At 43.5% G+C, this 19,638-nt stretch overlaps 1 protein-coding gene across 2 annotated transcripts in view; it reads right to left on the bottom strand.

Annotated features, from left to right (window-relative positions):
* LOC311227014 (uncharacterized protein) overlaps positions 1-19,638 on the bottom strand; it is a 171,036-nt gene that overhangs the window by 88,691 nt on the left and 62,707 nt on the right. For both annotated transcript variants that reach the window (XM_084312512.1, XM_084312513.1), the window contains exon 8: positions 7,382-7,451. In XM_084312512.1, coding sequence (XP_084168638.1) covers positions 7,382-7,451 — 70 coding nt within the window. The remainder of the gene's footprint in view (positions 1-7,381; positions 7,452-19,638) is intronic.

Below are 19,638 nucleotides of genomic sequence, written 5' to 3'. Positions count from 1 at the left end.
CGCAGGAATGGGAGTGGCTGGCTCTGCGCTGACATGGCTGTCATCATACCTCAATGACCGCTCCTACCAAGTGTCATGGAGAGAGACCCTGTCGGCCACCCGCCCCCTGCGGACGGGTGTCCCCCAGGGCTCGGTTTTAGGACCCCTTCTCTTCTCCCTCTACACTAAATCACTGGGTAACATTATCACGTCTCATGGCTTCTCCTACCATAGTTATGCCGACAATACTCAACTCTTCCTCTCCTTCCCTCCCTCAGATATCCACGTCTCTGAGCGGATCTCGGCCTGTCTGTCCGACATCTCCGCTTGGATGACGACCAACCACCTCAAACTGAATCTAAGCAAAACAGAATTGCTCCACCTGCCGGCCAAATCCTCCCCCCTGACCGACCTTTCCATCACAGTCGAGAATGCAGCTGTGACCGCGTCCCCGACCGCCAAGAACCTTGGTGTTGTCCTCGACGACCAGTTGAACTTCTCTGCTCACATCGCAGGGACAACCAGAACCTGCAGATTCCTCCTGAGCAACGTCAGAAGGATCCGCCCCTTCCTGACAAAAGAAGCCACCCAACTCCTCGTCCTATCAACAGTCATCTCCCGCCTAGACTACTGCAACGCACTGCTCGCTGGCCTCCCGGCCACTGCCACTAAGCCTCTTCAACTCATTCAGAACGCAGCGGCCCGCCTGATCTCAAACCTACCGAAGTCGGCCCATGTCACCCCACTTCTTAGGGACCTGCACTGGCTCCCCATTGCTGCACGAATCCGCTTCAAGGCCCTCGACCTAGCATACCGTGCGGCAAAGGGAACCGCTCCCACCTACCTCCGGTAAATGGTCTCCAACTACACACCCTCAAGACTGAATGAATGAATGAATGAAAACTTTATTTAACAGATTGCAGAATGGGTACAATACAGTACGGCTCAATACATACAATTGTTAAGGGGATGCAGACCTGAGAAAGACGTTTGTCTTGTTTCCATCAGGGTCCCCCATTTTCAATTCATATAGACATTTATGACATACACAACATACATGACATTTATGGCATAGGGACATATAGGTATTTGGTACTGATACATTTGTGACATAGGCGGTATTCAAATATACAGTACTGTTACCCCTAGATCCTGACAGAGTATATACATATGATGGGGAGGGGACTGTACATTAGGAGGGGGTGGGTGGGTGGGAGGGAAATATACATACGGCGGGGAGGGAATATATACATGCGGTGGGGAGGAGACTGTCTATTAGGAGGTGGTGGGGGTTTTGGGCATTTACGGTGGCCAGTTTCGAATTGCAGCCTCCCGTAGGTGCTCTTTAAGGGCGGTTTTGAATGTGGGCAGGGTTTCACATTCCTTTACAGCTTTGGGTAGGGCGTTCCACATTGTTGTGGCATAATTGCGAAACGTGTTTAGTCCCTTGTTTGAGCCGAATCTGGGTTTAACATGATTTGTTGAGCTTCCTCTGGTGTAGTGGTTGTGGTATTCACTGACCTTTGGGAAGTATTTTGACATGTACATGGGCACCCCGGTCGTATAGTGTATCTTGTAGACCAGGCCCATTGCAAGTTGCTGTACTCTGTCGTCTACTCTAAGCCATCCTAGGTTGGCAAAGTGGGCAGGGGTGAGGTGGGTTCTGGGGTTCAGGTCAAGTAGTAGTCTGACCAGTTTGTTTTGTGATGTTTGTAATTTTGTTTTAAGCGCCTTTGAGGTGCTTTGGTACCATGAGGTGCACGCATAGTCATAGTACCCTTGAATGAGTGCTCCTGCCAGAGTCTTCAGGGTATTCTTGTTTACCAGAGAGGAGATCCGGTACAAGAATCTAGTTCGTTGGTTGACTTTTTTTATTACATTGGATGCCATTTTGTCACAGGAAAGATTTGCCTCTAGGATGGAACCCAGGTAGGTAATTTCGTCTTTCCTTGTGACAATATTGTCACCCACTGTAACTGAGAAGCCGTCGGTCTTGCTGAGTTTGTTATTTGAACCGAAGAGAATGGACTCTGTTTTGCCCATGTGTAATGATAGTTTGTTATCAGCGAGCCATATGCAGATTTTGCCTAGTTCCGTGCTGAGGGTTTTTTCAACCTGCAATTTGTTCTTGTCAGAGACCAGCAGGGCTGAGTCGTCCGCAAACAGGAACAAGTTGCAGTCACAGGCTGACGACATGTCATTTGCATAAATTAGGAAGAGTAGCGGTCCTAGTATGCTTCCTTGTGGAACACCACAGCTCACTGTGAGGGGGGGGGATAGAGTACCGTTTACCTCTACCATCTGTTCTCTCCCCTCCAGGTAGGATTGCATCCAGCTCACTGATAGGCTATCAAAACCAATTGCTTTTAGCTTGTCCATTAGAATGGAGTGATTGACAGTGTCGAAGGCCTTTTGTAGGTCCAGCATGACCATGCCGCAGTATTTGCCAGCGTCCACCTCTTGTTTGATGTGGTCGTTCAAATAGAGGAGGCATGTGTCAGTGGAGTGGGACGTTCTGAAGCCAGATTGGAATTCGTAGATTAGGTTTTTTTCCGCCAGGTACTTTTCGACCTGTTCGTAGACTATTTTCTCCATGACTTTCGAGATGGAGGTAAGAATAGAAACAGGGCGGTAGTTGCCTGGGTCTAATTTGCTGCCCTTTTTGTGTAGAGGGGTCACTCTCGCAATTTTGAAGTCCTTGGGGACGTGCCCCTGTCTTATAGAGAGGTTTATTATGTGTGTGATGACTGGGGTGATGGCGGCTGCTGCGTCTCTGAGGAATTTGGAGGGGATGTTGTCATGGCCAGTGGCCTTGTTAGGTTGGAGGGCGCTCAATTTTTTGAGTACCTCATCGGTTGTTACCATTTCAAGTTTGAAGTCGTCTTTGTGGACCCCTAGGTTTTTGTAGTATGCTACTATGTGTTCTACCCCATAATGCCCTGAGTGGGAGGGTAGTTTGTTTACCAGTGTTGTGGCTATGTTTGTGAAGAAGATGTTTAAGTAATTGGCTACATCCAGCTTGTCTGTGATGAGCGTGTTGTCCGTCTTTATGTTTATGTTTGAGAATCTGGTTTTAAGTTTTTTACTGCAGCCTAGTTGATTATTGAGTAATTTCCAAAGTTCGCGGGGTTTGTTTTTGTTTTCCTCAGTTTTGTCGTTGATGAAATTTCTTTTTGCGGTTCTGATCATGGTGTTTACGTCATTTCTTAGTCTGTTTCTTTGGATTTTTAGTTCAACCACGTGGGCTTGGAGTTCACTGTTTGAGCTTTTGGAAAGCTTTGTCTGACTTTTATGAAGTTCAGAGCATTTTTTGTCTCTGGTTTTCATAGCGGCCAGTATTTCAGTGTGCATCCATGCCTCAGCGCGATTTTTAACCCTGGTGGTTCTTATCGGTGCCATGTTGTTGAGTATTGCTGTGAATTTGGTTTTGAATCCAAGCCATGTTTCTTCAACCTGTGTACCACTGAGCTCATCTGACCAGTCCAAGCTCCCCAGTTCTAGGTTAAAGGCCTCTCTAGAGTAAGTTTTGAGGTCTCTAGATGTGACTGTTTTGTGACAGCCGGCCTTCTGTTTTAGCTTTTTGCGGGTACAGAAAATCATATAATGATCACTTAACCCGCATGCTATCACCCCTTTACTGGAGATCATGGACTTGTCAGAGGTCAAAATGAGGTCAATGGTGGTTTGTGTCGAATCGCATACCCTTGTGGGTTGTGTGATTAGCTGGCTGAAACCGTGCAGGTCAGAAAATCTACTGAAGGCCTTGAAGACGGGTGCTGATTTACGCAGCATATCCGTGTTCCAGTCCCCAATAAGAATTTTTTCTACCCCCTCCACCCCAGCTAAACACCCATCAAGTGTGTCATAGAAGCCACTCTGTTCTGGTGGTCTATAGATTGTGCCTACTAGTACTGGTTTCGCCCTGTCTAATAAGATTTCAATCCAAACAGTTTCAATTTCATCATGGTTAAGGTCAGTACGGTTGATGTATTTGGTATCCTTGTGTATATACACACAGACGCCACCTCCATACTGGTTCCTATCCCTCCTGACTATTGAGTAGTTTTCAATTTCAATCTCTGGATCCTGTACAGATGAGTCTAATTTTGTTTCTGTGAAACACAATATGTTAGCCTTACCGTTTAAAAACAACTGTTTGATTTCAGCCAGTTTCGGTCTCAGGCTATTTGTATTTAGATGAAATATGTGAAGTCCATTTTTGCTTGTAATAAGATTGACGTCGTCACAGTTGAGGTAACTCTGTTCAATTGTGTCCTGTCCTGTGGTGGGGGGAGGGGGGGCGTTGTTGCTGTTTGTGCCGTGGGTGGGGAGGGGGGGAGGGGGTGATGCTTTGTCCTTTGCTGGTGTCTGTATTCCTTTGTGTGAAAGCCCGCGATGTGGGGGGGGGGGCTGGTTGATTACAGATATGTCTGATTGTACTCCATTGTGGGGGAGGGGGGGTGCCTTTTGTCCTGGCCTCGGCCCGGGTAGACTAGCTGGCATGGCGGCCTTGGCGGGGCCAGCCAAGCTAACCGTCGGGTCCTTGGTGGTCTCGATGTCCCGCGCCGCTCTCCCTTTAGCCACTCGCCGAGTCCGCTGGGGCTTCTGTGAGGGTATGTCGCCGCTTGCTGGTCGGCTGGTGCAACTGCTGGCTGAAGCGTCAATTGCGTGGATGCTGTTGATCTCCGGCGCGAGGAGCGATGCCTCGCTGTTTTGTCCCCGCGACGTGCTGGGCGCCTCGGTTGTGAACCCCGGTTCCTTCCCTCTCGCTGTGGCCTCTCGTGGGTTCTTTTGCAGAGGCGGTAGATGAGGAATGATGCCGTTGATCATGTCGTTAGCCGCCGTCTGTGTGGGTAGCAGTTGATCTTTTGTGCTGGCGAAGCTGGCTGCTGCTTCTTGGGTCAGCAGATTTGACTGTAGTCTCTGGTTCCGTGTCATTACGGGACCAGGGTTCTGATGAATGTCACCCGACATGAGCAGGTATAATAAAAACATTGATCTCTTATTACACTTGCCTGCCGGGGGTAATTTCTTTCGTTCCGGATTTGCAGTAAGTACTGTGTGGATGGTCGTGGCTCCGAAGGCTGGATGTTTCCTCTCCGAGCCCGTTAACAAATAGAAGTCGCAATGGGACTGCTGTTTTACGTTTTCGCTACCCTCCACTTCTGTCTGGAGTTGCTGCTTGAGTTGTGAATTCAGGTACAAATCCATAATCCACAGGAGGGAAAGTAGAAAATGCGCAAAGTACTTTTTTGTTGTTGTTGTTGCTCTGTTGCGTTGGTTACGGGAGCTACGTAAAATGCGACCGTCCATGTTGACCCCTACGCTCTGCATCTTCTGGCCGCCTCAGACCTACTCCTAGGGCTGGGCGATATGGAAAAAAATCATATCGCGATAACGATATGATAATGTTATCATATTTCTCGATATCGATAATTATCGAATTGTTATAACTATTAAAAAAAATTAAAAAATTTAACAACGAAAAAAAAAAATGCGATTTTTCGATTTATTTTTATTTCGATATTCGATATCGATTATTAAAATATTGCGATATTTATCGTTATCGTTATATCGCCCAGCCCTACCTACTCCTATCCAACCTCCGGGAGGGTCATCAAAGAGAAGTCGCCTATTCTCAGTCCTTGCCCCACAATGGTGGAATGAACTACCCACCCCAGTTAGGACAGCCGAAACTATTTTATAAAATGTTCCTTAATGTATGTTGTCCCAACATACTAACTAAACTAAACAAAAGTGCAGTAATTGGTCAAAATTGCCCTTGCAATAATTGTAAGACTGTCGATTTTGTACCAACGTTGAATCTGTGTTGTTCTTCGTTTAGTCTTTTGTGCGAAATTGATATTAGTCACATTTTAGTCCATAAGTAAGGGATAATGTATGGCTACGAGGTCATTGTCGCAAAATAATTGACCGACACGGAGTTTAAAATACCGAGGCGCCGCGCCGAGGTGTTTTAAACGTAGTGAAGGTCAATTATTTTGCGACAATGACCGAGTAGGCTATACATTATCCCGCTTATTACATGGCTAACTTACTAACAATATACCTAATTCATTTGACAAATCGCAGTTGTTCTGTGGCTCTGTCAGCCCAAATAAAGTGATTATTATTATCGCGGGCAGCCTCTGTTCTGGCTCCGCTGACACTCCGCTGTCAGTGCAGCACTATACATTATCCCGCTTATTACATGGCTAACTTACTAACAATATACCTAATTCATTTGACAAATCGCAGTTGTTCTGTGGCTCTGTCAGCCCAAATAAAGTGATTATTATTATCGCGGGCAGCCTCTGTTCTGGCTCCGCTGACACTCCGCTGTCAGTGCAGCGCGGCAGGTGTGTCTGATTTGCTGCACTGATGTGGGCTTGATTGCCAACAGCTGCGCACTGCGGTCATTATTGAAAAAACAGCTGTCATTATTGAAAAATAATGACCGCTGTCGGGGGGCTGTTGACCAATCACAAGCAAGCATTTCGGCGAATGTGAAAACGCCATGTAATAATGGTAGTTAAACCATTCTTAGTTTGCCGTTTAGTCACTTAGTATTATAGACATACTTTTATCCCATTGTACCTCTGAACTAGGGATAGGCGTGAGTAATCAAGTACTCGCCGTTTCAACTGAACTCAAGTGATTTTTGAGGGTACTAAATTTCGAAACCAAAAGTGCTTGTTTTTGCCACTGAAAACTGAAATCTCGCTCTGAAAACACTGGAAGCTGTGGAGCACAAGGAGTATCCTATGGATAGTACGCTAACGTTACCGTGAAAGGTTTAGCATTATCTAAAAGATAAAAGCCGCTGTTCATGTTTGTGCATTTACAAATTGTGCCAACTACATGTCGCCCACTTTGCATAGTGTTCATAGACTATTGATACGGACATGCCCTCGTGCCCATCCCTACTCCAAACAAATGTATTTAGTCATGCTTGCCTATAGCTTACAATAGGCAAGTGAATGTGCCTTCTGAAGCCAGCTGACCCTTCTAAGGTTTCTCTCCTCCACTTGCCTGTGGTGCTTTTTTCCTATTCCTAGGTTTTTAGTGAGTTTTTCCTTACTTTCGCATGGGGTATGTCTGGGAGTGTTGCATTTATTTTACATTTTATTTTGGATTTCATGGTGTTTTTTGTTTTTTTCTTGATTTATTGTGATGTTTCTTCTTGACTTGAAGACGTGTCCGGCCCATGGGGACATTAACACGTGTTGTCGGAACTTACAAATAAATTTTATTTGATCAGTGCTACTTTTCTTCTTTTCTCCTGCCAAATCTGATAATCATCCAAAGTCTCACAACCCCCAAATTCTGCAGGACGTCGTGTTGTTTCCTTTTCAGACGTTGTAATTGGCTAATGCAGGCTCTGTGGAGTGTGTGGAGTTACCTGTAGTGTCAGTAGTGGTGGTTGAGGTGACCATCTGGTCCTCTGGCTTTGGCTGGGGGGCTTGGAGAGACTGGAGGAAAGAGTAACGTTATATACCAAATATATATATTATTTATTTATTATTACATTTCCCGGGATATACTGTATGTACATTCCCTGTCAGGTTGGTAAATGTGAGATGAAAAATGTTTTTATTAACTAACATGTGTGTACATGGCACTTGGCATGATGAACAACAAATGAGGACATCAACCACTAATAGGCCTTTCACACTGGCAGGGCCCCGTGCCGGTTCTGGTTCCTAAACCTAATTTTAAACCGGCCTGCGCGCTCAGACCGTAAAAATAAATCGGTTCAGAACCTGAAAAGTTGTACCGTGACATCATCAGGGGGTAGGGTTGGGTATCTTTCACATTTGAACCGATACCCAACTGTACCCTTTTTCTGTACTTTAGTCTCTAAAAATGTAATCTACCTACCTCAGTTGTAATTTTTTTTAATAAATATCCAAACTTCAAATAATTTATTATCATTATTATTTATTTAGAACAATTTGTTAATATATATATATATAATATTGCTGCTTCTAGCTTTGTAAAACACTTGCGACCGTTTTCGGCTTGCCATTGCCCCAACTGCTTTGTTGTTGAATCAAGTCAAATCCTAGGTAATTGTGCGTGTGAACGTTGACATGAACGTGCGGCACACTTCATAGGTTTCGTGGTAAACGAAACGTTGACATCGGACTTAAAAAAAAAAATAAAAAACAGTACCAAAATGTGGCACCGGCGGATCTCACGTGAATCGGTACTCGGTAGTACCGACGTGATTCGGTCGGTACCCTTAAAAGTAGGGTTGGGCATCGTTTGGATTTGAATGATTCCGGTTCCGATTCCGATTATTATTCTTATTCTTATTATATATTATTACTATTGTATTATGCACATCGTTGCGGGCAAGACCCCCCGCATTTCACTGTATACCTGTATGCCGTGACAAATAAAACTCTTGTATCTTGTATTCTCCATTTCGATTCCTGTTCTAAACGATTCTCGATTCCGATTCCTTGAGGTGCAGGTCAAAGGTCCTTGAGGTGGCTTCAGAACATCCCACTCCACTGACACATGCCTTCTCTACTTGAACGACCACATCAAACAAGAGGTGGACGCGGGCAAATACTGCGGCATGGTCATGCTGGACCTACAAAAGGCCTTCGACACTGTCAATCACACCATTCTGATTGACAAGCTAAAAGCAATTGGTTTTGATAGTTTATCAGTGAGCTGGATACAATCCTACCTGGAGGGGAGGGAACAGATGGTGGAAGTAAACGGTACCCTATCCCCCCCCCTCACAGTGAGCTGTGGTGTTCCACAAGGAAGCATACTAGGACCGCTACTATTCCTAATTTATGCAAATGACATGTCGTCAGCTTGTGACTGCAACTTGTTCCTGTTTGCGGACGACTCAGCCCTGCTGGTCTCTGACAAGAACAAGTTACAGGTTGAAAAAGCCCTCAGCTCGGAACTAGGCAAAATCTGCATATGGCTCGCCGACAACAAACTATCATTACACATGGGCAAAACAGAGTCCATTCTCTTCGGTTCAAATAACAAACTCAGCAAGACTGACGGCTTCTCGGTTACAGTGGGTGACAATATTGTCACAAGGAAAGATGAAATTACCTACCTGGGTTCCATCCTAGAGGCTAATCGTTCCTGTGACAAAATGGCATCCAATGTAATAAAAAAAGTCAACCAACGAACGCGATTCTTGTACCGGATCTCCTCTCTGGTAAACAAGAATACCCTGAAGACTCTAGCAGGAGCACTCATTCAAGGGTACTACGACTATGCTTGCACCTCATGGTACCAAAGCACCTCAAAGGCACTAAAAAACAAATTACAAACATCTCAAAACAAGCTAGTCAGACTACTACTTGACCTGACTCCTAGAACCCACCTCACCCCTGCCCACTTTGACAACCTAGGATGGCTTAGAGTAGACGACAGAGTACAGCAACTTGCAATGGGCCTGGTCTACAAGATACACTACGCGACCAAGGTACCCATGTACATGTCAAAATACTTCCCAAAGGTCAGTGAATACCACGATCACAACACCAGAGGGAGCTCCACAAATCATGTAAAACCCAGATTCGGCTCAAACAAGGGACTAAACACGTTTCGCAATTATGCCACATCAATGTGGAACGCCCTGCCTAAAGCTGTAAAGGAATGTGAATCACTACCCACCTTCAAAAACACTCTCAAAAAACACCTACGTGAGACTGCAATTCGAAACTGGCCCCTACAAATGTCCTAACCTAGTTGTACAGTAAATGACCAAGTAAGGCTTTGTCAACATTCCAATGTACAGTGTAAAATGTGTATGTGTCCCCTACCCAACCCCCCCCCCCCCCCCCCCCCCCCCCCCCCCCTCCAATGTACAGCCCTCACCCAACCCACCCAACCCCACCCCACCAACCTCCTCCAATGTACAGTTTCTACGCCAAATGTATATACACTCCTTTTCTGGACACTTTTGTATCACAAACAGTACTGCATTTGCAAATCTGATATGTCATAAATGTATAGATGTAGCAGTACTGTCTATCTGTATGTCATGTATGTCATATATGTTATGATGAATTGAAAATGGGGGACCCTGGTGGAAACAAGACGAAAGTCTTTCTCTGGTCTGCATCCCCTTAACAATTGTATGTATTGAGATGTACTGTACTGTACCCATTCTGCAATCTGTTAATAAACTTTTCAATCAATCAATCAATCAAAACAGGTCACAGCTTATTTCGCAGGAGATTTGTTTTTTGTTGTGAAAAATCTTGAATTTTTTTCATACTATTCACATTGTCACTTGTTGACTTGATACAGTTTAATTTGGTTGCTGTACTGTAACTAGGGTATTAATTAACCCTTTAATCACCGAAGACGCTGTTCAGCGTCTTTCCCCGCCATGCTTATTCTGCCGAAGACGCTGTACAGCGTCTTTGATATCAATATTTCAAAAATCTGTGATCGAAATCATATTTCTCCCCCGGAGACATGAGATCTCCTGTTGATCCCCTCTCAACTCTACAACGGTTCAAGAGCGCCATCTGGTGGCCGATCGGCGGATCGCCCAGGGCATAAACAGGAAGTGGAAGCTGGTGCTCATTTCAATTCGGTCCGATCACTCGCTAATAGTCCCAGGACTCGAGCTGATCACAACGGATAGTGATCCGTTACCAATAACACGATAAACAACATGATTTGGACGTATATACTATTATATAGGGATGCACTGATATGAAAATTGGCCGCCGATACCGATAACGATTGTTCAACTAACACTATCGGCCGATACCGATATTTGTATATTTGTATATAAGTATTTGTAATTTTTTTTTTTTTTTTTTTATGAAACTACTGTATATTTGTATGTGTATGTTTGTATTTGTAGGCCTCTTTACTTACTTAAAAAAAGGAAACATCAAGAAATATGTTTATGGTATCACTATCTCTCTCCCAGTATCGTCTTGCGGCCTGCAGAGGGATACTATTTTCTCAACCAGAGCTTTCAACCAATGCAATGGAACCATTCTTGCGGCCTGCAGCGGGATACTATTCTCTCAACCAGAGCTTTCAACCAATGCAATGGAACCATTTTGATTGACAGTCGATTCTGCCAATTACGCCACACCGCTAGCACCCACCTCCTGCTGTCCTTACCACCAATCGGCAAGCGTTTATTCATTTTTCTACTTTCGGGCATGCCGCCATTGTTCTGTTTGCGAGAGCAGAACACACTTAACGTAGCTACGTTAGCTGCCCGGCCCGCCGACTGGCGCTCCACAGACCACAGCATGACCAAATGAGACATAATGATTTTACTGCAACAAATGTTATAATAAAACAAAGCCTTTCTATACATTTGTCTGGTTGAAAACTTTATTAACAGATTGCAGAATGTGTAGTTGGGTACGGAATGAGCAACGGAATGGAACCGAGCTATGAACGGACTAACGGAGTAATGCCTTGTTTACTGCTATCTTCGGGTAAATAATATGCTTGTTATTGAACGTGTAACACTAACTATATAACGTTAATGCCACAAAACGAATGTTTGTGTCATTTTAACAGCAGATACTTTCTTAAATGCCATCTTCCCGAGAGAGGGTGTTGACGGAGAGTTGTGTTATTAATAGCATTGAACAGCTAACCGAAAGCTAGCGTTAACTATTGTTAAAGGTTTAGCCATAACGTTACCTTGGCTAAAGTTGGGGCTATTCATAATGCAGCAATAATGGCTGCAGACCTGCAAGCAAAGTACAGCAAGTTGGCAAAGGAGTATTCCAACGCAAATCACATTTTCACCAGTAACGTTAGTCTTGCATCTCCCGGTAGCTAATGAACAGACTCGGAGTAATGCCTTGCTGCTATGGGTAATAATAATATGCTGATGTTATTGTCCGTGTAACACTAACTATATAACGTTAATGCCACAAAACGAATGCCTTGTTAATCATAAGTAGTTACTTTGATGCAGTAGCTTGTGTGTGTGTGTGGGGGACGGCGGGCGTTGTGCAGGTAGGTCGCGAGTGAACTTTTTTTTTTTTTGCCTTTTGACGCTACACAAATTGATGGGTATTTATCGGCGACTGCTATCGGCACATTTGAGCTTAGCCGATAGCAGTCAACAAGGCACTTATCGGCCGATACCGATACCCGACCGATATATCGGTGCACCCCTGCTATTATACAACCTGGAAATGGATCGGATATTTCGACATCCCATAATAGAAAAAATTCTGTTCCACGCTCATCTCCCAACGGCGAGAGGAAGCTACAGTGAGTTTCAGCGTTATTTTTTTATGTCTTCGATACTAACTGCTCTGATGATCATATCACCCACACTAGATGAATGATATAACGTTGCCCACGGAATTATAAACGACCCCCCGCCCATCCGGTCAACATCAGATGATCAGTAGTAACTCCTAGAACCACGTCCAGTTGACATTTTTTACCTCGCACAAATTCCTACCAAACTGTATTTGATCATCAATATAATGCATTTAGGGCTATAAATCAAGTTCTGGAGATACAGAGATATCGACATCGGTAAATATCGGTATCGGCCAGAACAGCAATATTAATATCGGTTATCGGTATTATTCTATATGTTCGTGGGTTGGCCAGTACTGCGGGAACTTTTATTAAACATTCTATATGTTCGTGGGTTGGCCAGTACTGCGGGAACTTTTATTAAACATTCTATATGTTCGTGGGTTGGCCAGTAATGCGGGAACTTTTATTAAACATTCTATATGTTCGTGGGTTGGCCAGTACTGCAGGAACTTTTATTAAACATTCTATATGTTCGTGGGTTGGCCAGTACTGCGGGAACTTTTATTAAACATTATATGTCGCGGGTCTTGTGCAGTGCTCTCGTGGCACTGTCAACTAAAGCGAGCACTCAGAAGACGCGCACCGTTTGCCAGTGACCGTGATTGCAGAATGTTTTTGTTTACTCGCCAGTGTGGCGAGTGGTCTTCATGAATCACTCGCCAAACATAAAAAATACTTGCATTTGGCGAGTCAAATGGCCTAATTACCTCCCCTGCCCTGAAACCAGTAACATCACAAATATGAAGCGGGTAATTACCCATAAAAATAATAAACCTTTCATGGGGTTATTTACAATAATAATAATACATTTTATTTATAAAGCACTTTTCATTGTGAAACAAAAAGGTATGCAGAGTTTCTTGTCCTCCTGATTAATGCAATGGTGTCTGTGTTGTGATATCATTCAAGGAGCACTACAAGCGCGCACACACAGTTTGTTGTTTTTGTTCTATTAGTGATTTACAGACTCTCAGTTGGTTCATTATAAAAGATACAAACCTGAAAACAAAAGCACTTAAATGTTAAATAAAAGGACCACAGTAATGAGGCAGGAACATCATATTTTTTTTGCAATATAATGGTAAAATTGTTATTTAAAAATGTGCCCCTAAAAAATATTCTGTGCCCCTAAATTTCTGCTGTGCCCCTAGTGAAAAATCTTAGCGTACAGCCCTGACTCTAAAACTATACTTATTTATTACATGGCGTTTTCACATTCGCCGAAATGCTTGCTTGTGATAGCGCTCGTCAGAGGTCCGTTATTACTCGATAACGGACCTCTGCCGAACAATAATGACCGCTGTGCGCAGCTGGACCAATCAAGCCCACTACACACACTGTATCAGTGCTGCTCAGCATTTGCACAGCTGCACTCAGTCATGCAATCAGACCAGAGACCTGCCGGCTGCCGATAATAATAATCACTTTATTTGGGCTGACAGAGCCAGAGAACAACTGCGTCTGCATTTGATCTCGTCTTGTCGATGAATTAGGTATATTGTTAGTAAGTTAGCCATGTAATAAGCGGGATAATGTATAGCCTATACTCGGTCATTGTCGCAAAATAATTTACCTTCACTGACGTTTAAAACACCTCGGCTGCGCCTCGGTGTTCTAAACTCCGTGTCGGTCAATTATTTTGCGACAATGACCTCGTAGCTATACATTATCCCTTACATACACCCAGGGCCGTAGCCAGGGTTTAGAAATTAGGGAGGTCCATTTATTTTTTTGGCCCAGACCGGCCCACTATAATCGGTCGGACACCACCCACCAGTACACCATCCTTGCGGTCCCCTTAAATATGCGTACCTACTGTACTATTCCCCCAACCCACTACAAAGCTGGGTAGTAAGTGCCATGGACAAGTGGACCAGTGTACTCCCTCGCTCTTGGCTGAATTTTGTTTTGGGTGGTGATGTAAAAACACCTGCATCATAGCAGGCTCAGGATGGGCAAAGTAGTCTATAGCCTGTTCATCCCTGTCTCTCTCCTCCACAACCTGGCTTGACTAGACATAAGGAGAGAGAGATGATTACAATTAACTGGTACATTCAGGTCCAGAATAGTTGGAATTCCCTGACAAAGATGTGCAAAAAGCTGTACAATTTAAACAATATACCATACTGGTAATGAGCAAATAGTTGTTTATTCAATGAATGCATGAGCTGTTCCATCTTATTTCATTTGATACCAACTACTCAGTTCATACAGATTTCAAGTATTCAAATATCAATTATGAATATTGCATAAGGTTTACACAGTTAATAGATCACCTTCTTGTTTTATATTCATGTTCAGAGAGGAGTAATAGTTAGATATTTGTATGTGATTTATATGGCAATTAAATCAATGGTGTGTTTGTTTGGGGAGTTTGACCTAGGGCTGGGCGATATGACGATATTATATAAATATCGGGTACAGTTCATTAACGATACACTTTAACGTATCGTGGATATCGTGATGTTTTGCCCAAGAGGATTGTGTCGCGTCAATCTGGTCCACCCCGTTCAAACTTTTGAACAACGCCGCTCCCACACACACACTACTGCATCAAAGTTAGTACTTATGATTAACAAAGGCATTCGTTTTGTGGCATTAACGTTATATAGTTACACGTTATATAGTTACACATCAGCGTATTTACCCAAACATAGCAACGTCCGATGACGACATAGATAGCAAACGTTACTGTTCATATCTCAGTCCGTGCCAAGTTGTGCGTGCCCATTCTGCGGTCTGTTAATAAAGTTTTCAATCAGACAGATGTATGGAAAGGCTTTTATTATAACATTTGTTGCAGTAAAATCATTATGCCTCGTTGTCATGCTGCGGTGCGCTAGTAATCACTCGTCGGCCGCGGTGAGCTGTTGACTTGTTGTCGTTGAGCTGAGCTCTCGTTAAAATCAATGGAGGGCATTCAGGAATGTAAAAAAATAATAGCGCTTGCCGATTGGTGCTAAGAACAGCAGGGCGGGTACAAGCGGTGTGACGTAATTGGCAGACTCGACTGTCAATCAAAATTATTCTGTTGCCGGCTGAATGATTGAATGAATGAAAACGTTATTAACGATTGCAGAATGGGTACAATACAGTACAGCTCAATACAACAACAGTGGACTGACTAGAGGATGAAGACCAGAAAAAGACTTTCGGCTTTTTTACATAAGGGTCCTCCATTTTCAATGAATCAAAACATTTAGAGACATACAAATATACAGTAGTTTCATAAAAATGCTAAAATCCTATTGATTGATTGATTGATTTAAAACTTTATTAACATATTGCAGAATGGGTACAGTACAGCTCAATACATACAATTGTTAAGGGGATGCAGGAAAGACTTTCGTCTTGTTTACATCAGGGTCCCCCATTTTCAATTCATCATATTTCATATCTAAATCATATAATATCTCATTGCTAAATATATGCAATATATAATCTAATAATCCAATAATCTAAATCTAATATATAATATAAAAATGCTAAATGCATGGGTATTTTATTTTGTCTTTAATGTTAGCTTGCAAACTCAAATACTGTCTTGGTAAGCCTCATAATGAATTGTTTGGGGAAAAAAAGAAAAACATCGTGATGCGTATCGTGTATCGCCGAAAGGTCAGAAAATATCGTGATATCATATTTAGGCCATATCGCCCAGCCCTAGTTTGACCTACAGTTAATGTGCCTACCACGTGAAGGTGCATGATCAATGGACAGCACAAAAACAATTTGTGTAGGTGGAGACTAGAGCTACCACAGATAGTAATAAGTTAGAGTAAGTAATCCATACCATATATATCCTAATAGTTACCTTATTACCATACTTGGCTGAAAATAAACTTTGCTGCCTGTTGTGAATGTGTTTTTCCCTGTAGGCTAATACATAAGTACTAAGTAGGCATACATTTTTGCAGTTGAGGAAAAATTAGCAGTTGAGTAGGTTATATGTGCTGTGTTTTTATGTCTTCCATTGAGGACCACCTTGGAAATGAGTGTTTTAATTAATGCTTTTAGGTGATATCCTCAGGAATACAAATTGGTCAAGATAATTTGTTTTTATGATGTGTTTTTAATTTCCAAATAAATCTAATCAAAACAAAAAAGCAGTTTTTGCAGTTGAGCTACAGGTGTTGTATATTATACAGCCTTTTCATGCATCTTTATCAAGGGAACCCTTATCCTAATGATTTAAAAAATAATATTATGAAGATACGATATGGACCTAGTACCGTACTTTTCGGACTATAAGCCGCGGCTTTTCCCCCCATTTTTGGACCCTGCGGCTTATATAACGGTGCGGCTTATATGTGACTCGACGTGACCAAACCCGAAAATGTAAAAATCTAAATATTGCTTTTTTGACTGCATTGAAATGTTATTTATCTGTTCCCTTATTTGCTAAACTTAATACAACTTGTAAATGAGTTAATTCTTGTTATTTGTCCGACAGTATTGTGTCCCAATGCTATGGTAATTAAACATTAAAACACCTGCGGCTTATAGTCCAGTGCGGCTTATATATGTACACATCATTCAATTTAGCTGCTGCGGCTTATAGTCAGGTGCGGCTTATAGTGCGAAAAGTACGGTAGTTGGGTCATCTGTGGCACTTCGTTTCTCAATGGATTTGTCATCTAGGAGAGTTGATAAACTAATTTAGCCAGGGTGTATTTTTTTTAAAAGGCGGGGGAAATTTGTGAGAGACCAAAATCCAAAATGGCTGCCGTGGAAATTAACTTTTTAATGGTTTGACCTACAATGATGCACAATACATGGTACCAGCCCCCTCTCAGTCATGTACCAGCCCCCTCTCAGGTCGCTTTCACATATAGTTTTGGTGGACTCAGTGCGGTTCTGGTGGTGAAGTTGCAACATTGTTGCATTCTTCATTTGGTTCGCCTGCGTTCACACTAAAATCTGTGAGGCGCACCCTATGCACCGAACTATCTGAACAATGTCACGCGGTCGAAAAGGGCGCTCGTCTATTGGACACAATGGAGAGTGGAAATCCCTCCCTTTCAGGAAGTGAAATGCGCGTCAACACAAACTGCGTGAGCGTGATAGTAGCAGAGACGTGGCATTGATCCATCGTTCGATTATAATTCCCATTACCGCCATCCTCTCGCTAAACAACTTGTACACCTCGTTGTTTTTGTGAGTGCCCACATTCCCCACAAGCAGCTGTTTTATTTGGTCTTCAGCCCCCCAAGTCTGTCCACGAGACATGTTTACACAGTGTGCTTGTTTTGCAGTGAATGCGCACCGCGGTAATATTAATAATAATAACAGCTGTGTTTTCTTTCTTCCTTGTTCTACCCCAAGATGCACAATAGATAGATAGATAGATAGATAGATAGATAGATAGATAGATAGATAGATAGATAGATAGATAGATAGATAGATAGATAGATAGATAGATAGATAGATAGATAGATGCAGTGTGCTTGTTTTGCAGTGAATGCGCGCCGCGGTAATATTAATAATAATAACAGCTGTGTTTTTTTTCTTCCTTGTTCTACCCCAAGATGCACAGTAGATAGATAGATAGATAGATGCAGTGTGCTTGTTTTGCAGTGAATGCACGCCGTGGTAATATTAATAATAATAACAGCTGTTTTTTTTCTTCCTTGTTCTACCCCAAGATGCACAGTAGATAGATAGATAGATAGATAGATAGATAGATAGATAGATAGATAGATAGATAGATAGATAGATAGATAGATAGATGCAGTGTGCTTGTTTTGCAGTGAATGCGCACCGTGGTAATAATATACCCAAGATGGTTTATCAGGTGACTTCCTACGTTTGGTTCGATGAAGCCGAACCGAGACCTACGTTTTCAGGCGGACCAGAGTTCGCCTGCTTGGTCCGCGGACCGAGTTCGACGCGCATTCACACAAACCCAGAAAACCGGACTATCGAATTCTGGTCCGAAAGTCCGGACCAAACAGCCCCTGTGTGAAAGCGACCTCAGTCATGTACCAGCCAGCCCCCTCTCAGTCATGTACCAGCCCCCTCTCAGTCATGTATACCAGCCCCCTCTGTCATCTACCAGCCCCCTCTCAGTCATATACCACAGCCCCATCTGAGTCATGTACCAGCCCCCTCTCAGTCATGTACCAACCCCATCTCAGTGATGTACCAGCCCCCTCTCAGTCATGTATACCAGCCCCCTCTCAGTCATCTACCAGCCCCCTCTCAGTCATGTACCACAGCCCCCTCTCAGTCATGTATACCAGCCCCCTCTCAGTCATCTACCAGCCCCCTCTCAGTCATGTATACCAGCCCCCTCTCAGTCATCTACCAGCCCCCTCTCAGTCATGTATACCAGCCCCCTCTCAGTCATCTACCAGCCCCCTCTCAGTCATGTACCACAGCCCCCTCTCAGTCATGTACCACAGCTCCATCTGAGTCATGTACCAGCCCCCTATCAGTCATGTACCAGCCCCCTCTCAGTCATGTACCAGCCTCCTCTCAGTCCTGTATACCAGCCCCCTCTCAGTCCTGTATACCAGCCCCCTCTCAGTCATGTACCAGCCTCCTCTCAGTCATGTATACCAGCTCCCTCTCAGTCATGTACAGGGCTGTACGCTAAGCTTTTTCACTAGGGGCACACTTGCCCCTAAATGAGAAATTTAGGGCAAAAAATATTTTTTAGGGGCACATTTTTAAATAACAATTTTACCATTATTTATATCGATTGTTTTTGATTTAAAAGAAAAAAGAAAAAAAAAATATTTTATATAATTTTCTTTTAATAAAATATATATATTATATAATCATACTTGTAGTTGTATTATCTGCGAGACATCGCCACCACGCAACAAGTCTAAATGCTCGCTATATGCAACCAGCTCCACTGTCTGTGTGTACTCGAGTAGCCTCCAGCTACGGCCAGGATTCCCCGGAGCCGCAGCTGGACCCTATACTGTAGCCTCCAGCTACGGCCAGGATTCTCCGGCGCTGCAGCTGGACCCTATTGACTATATTCAGCGTGCCCTCAGCTCGAATACGCATCGACTCAGTGTTATAAGACATTGATATCAGGAGCTATCTGAACTATTTAGTTTAATGGGACGTTTCGTTTTGAACAGTAAGCTAACGCAAGCTATCATGCACTACTAGACTTACTGGAGCATTTGTTGATAGCTATCAGTAGCTAGCCGGCTGGCAGGCTCACCGAGGTCCCAGTGTCCCACTAGAGACTAGTGTTTACAACAGCCACGGGTGCGGGAGGGAGGAGGAGCAGCAGACGCCGCAGCTCTCTCCGTGTGTCTGAGTTCAGTTCAGTTCGGCTCACTATAGGAGGTCGAACGCGTCGAAAATATGAAGCAATACTAACTT

The sequence above is a fragment of the Notolepis coatsorum genome, assembly GCF_963971535.1.
Source record: "Notolepis coatsorum genome assembly, chromosome: 4".
NCBI classification, from domain to species: domain Eukaryota; kingdom Metazoa; phylum Chordata; class Actinopteri; order Aulopiformes; family Paralepididae; genus Notolepis; species Notolepis coatsorum.
This window is presented reverse-complemented; position numbering and strand designations above follow the sequence as displayed.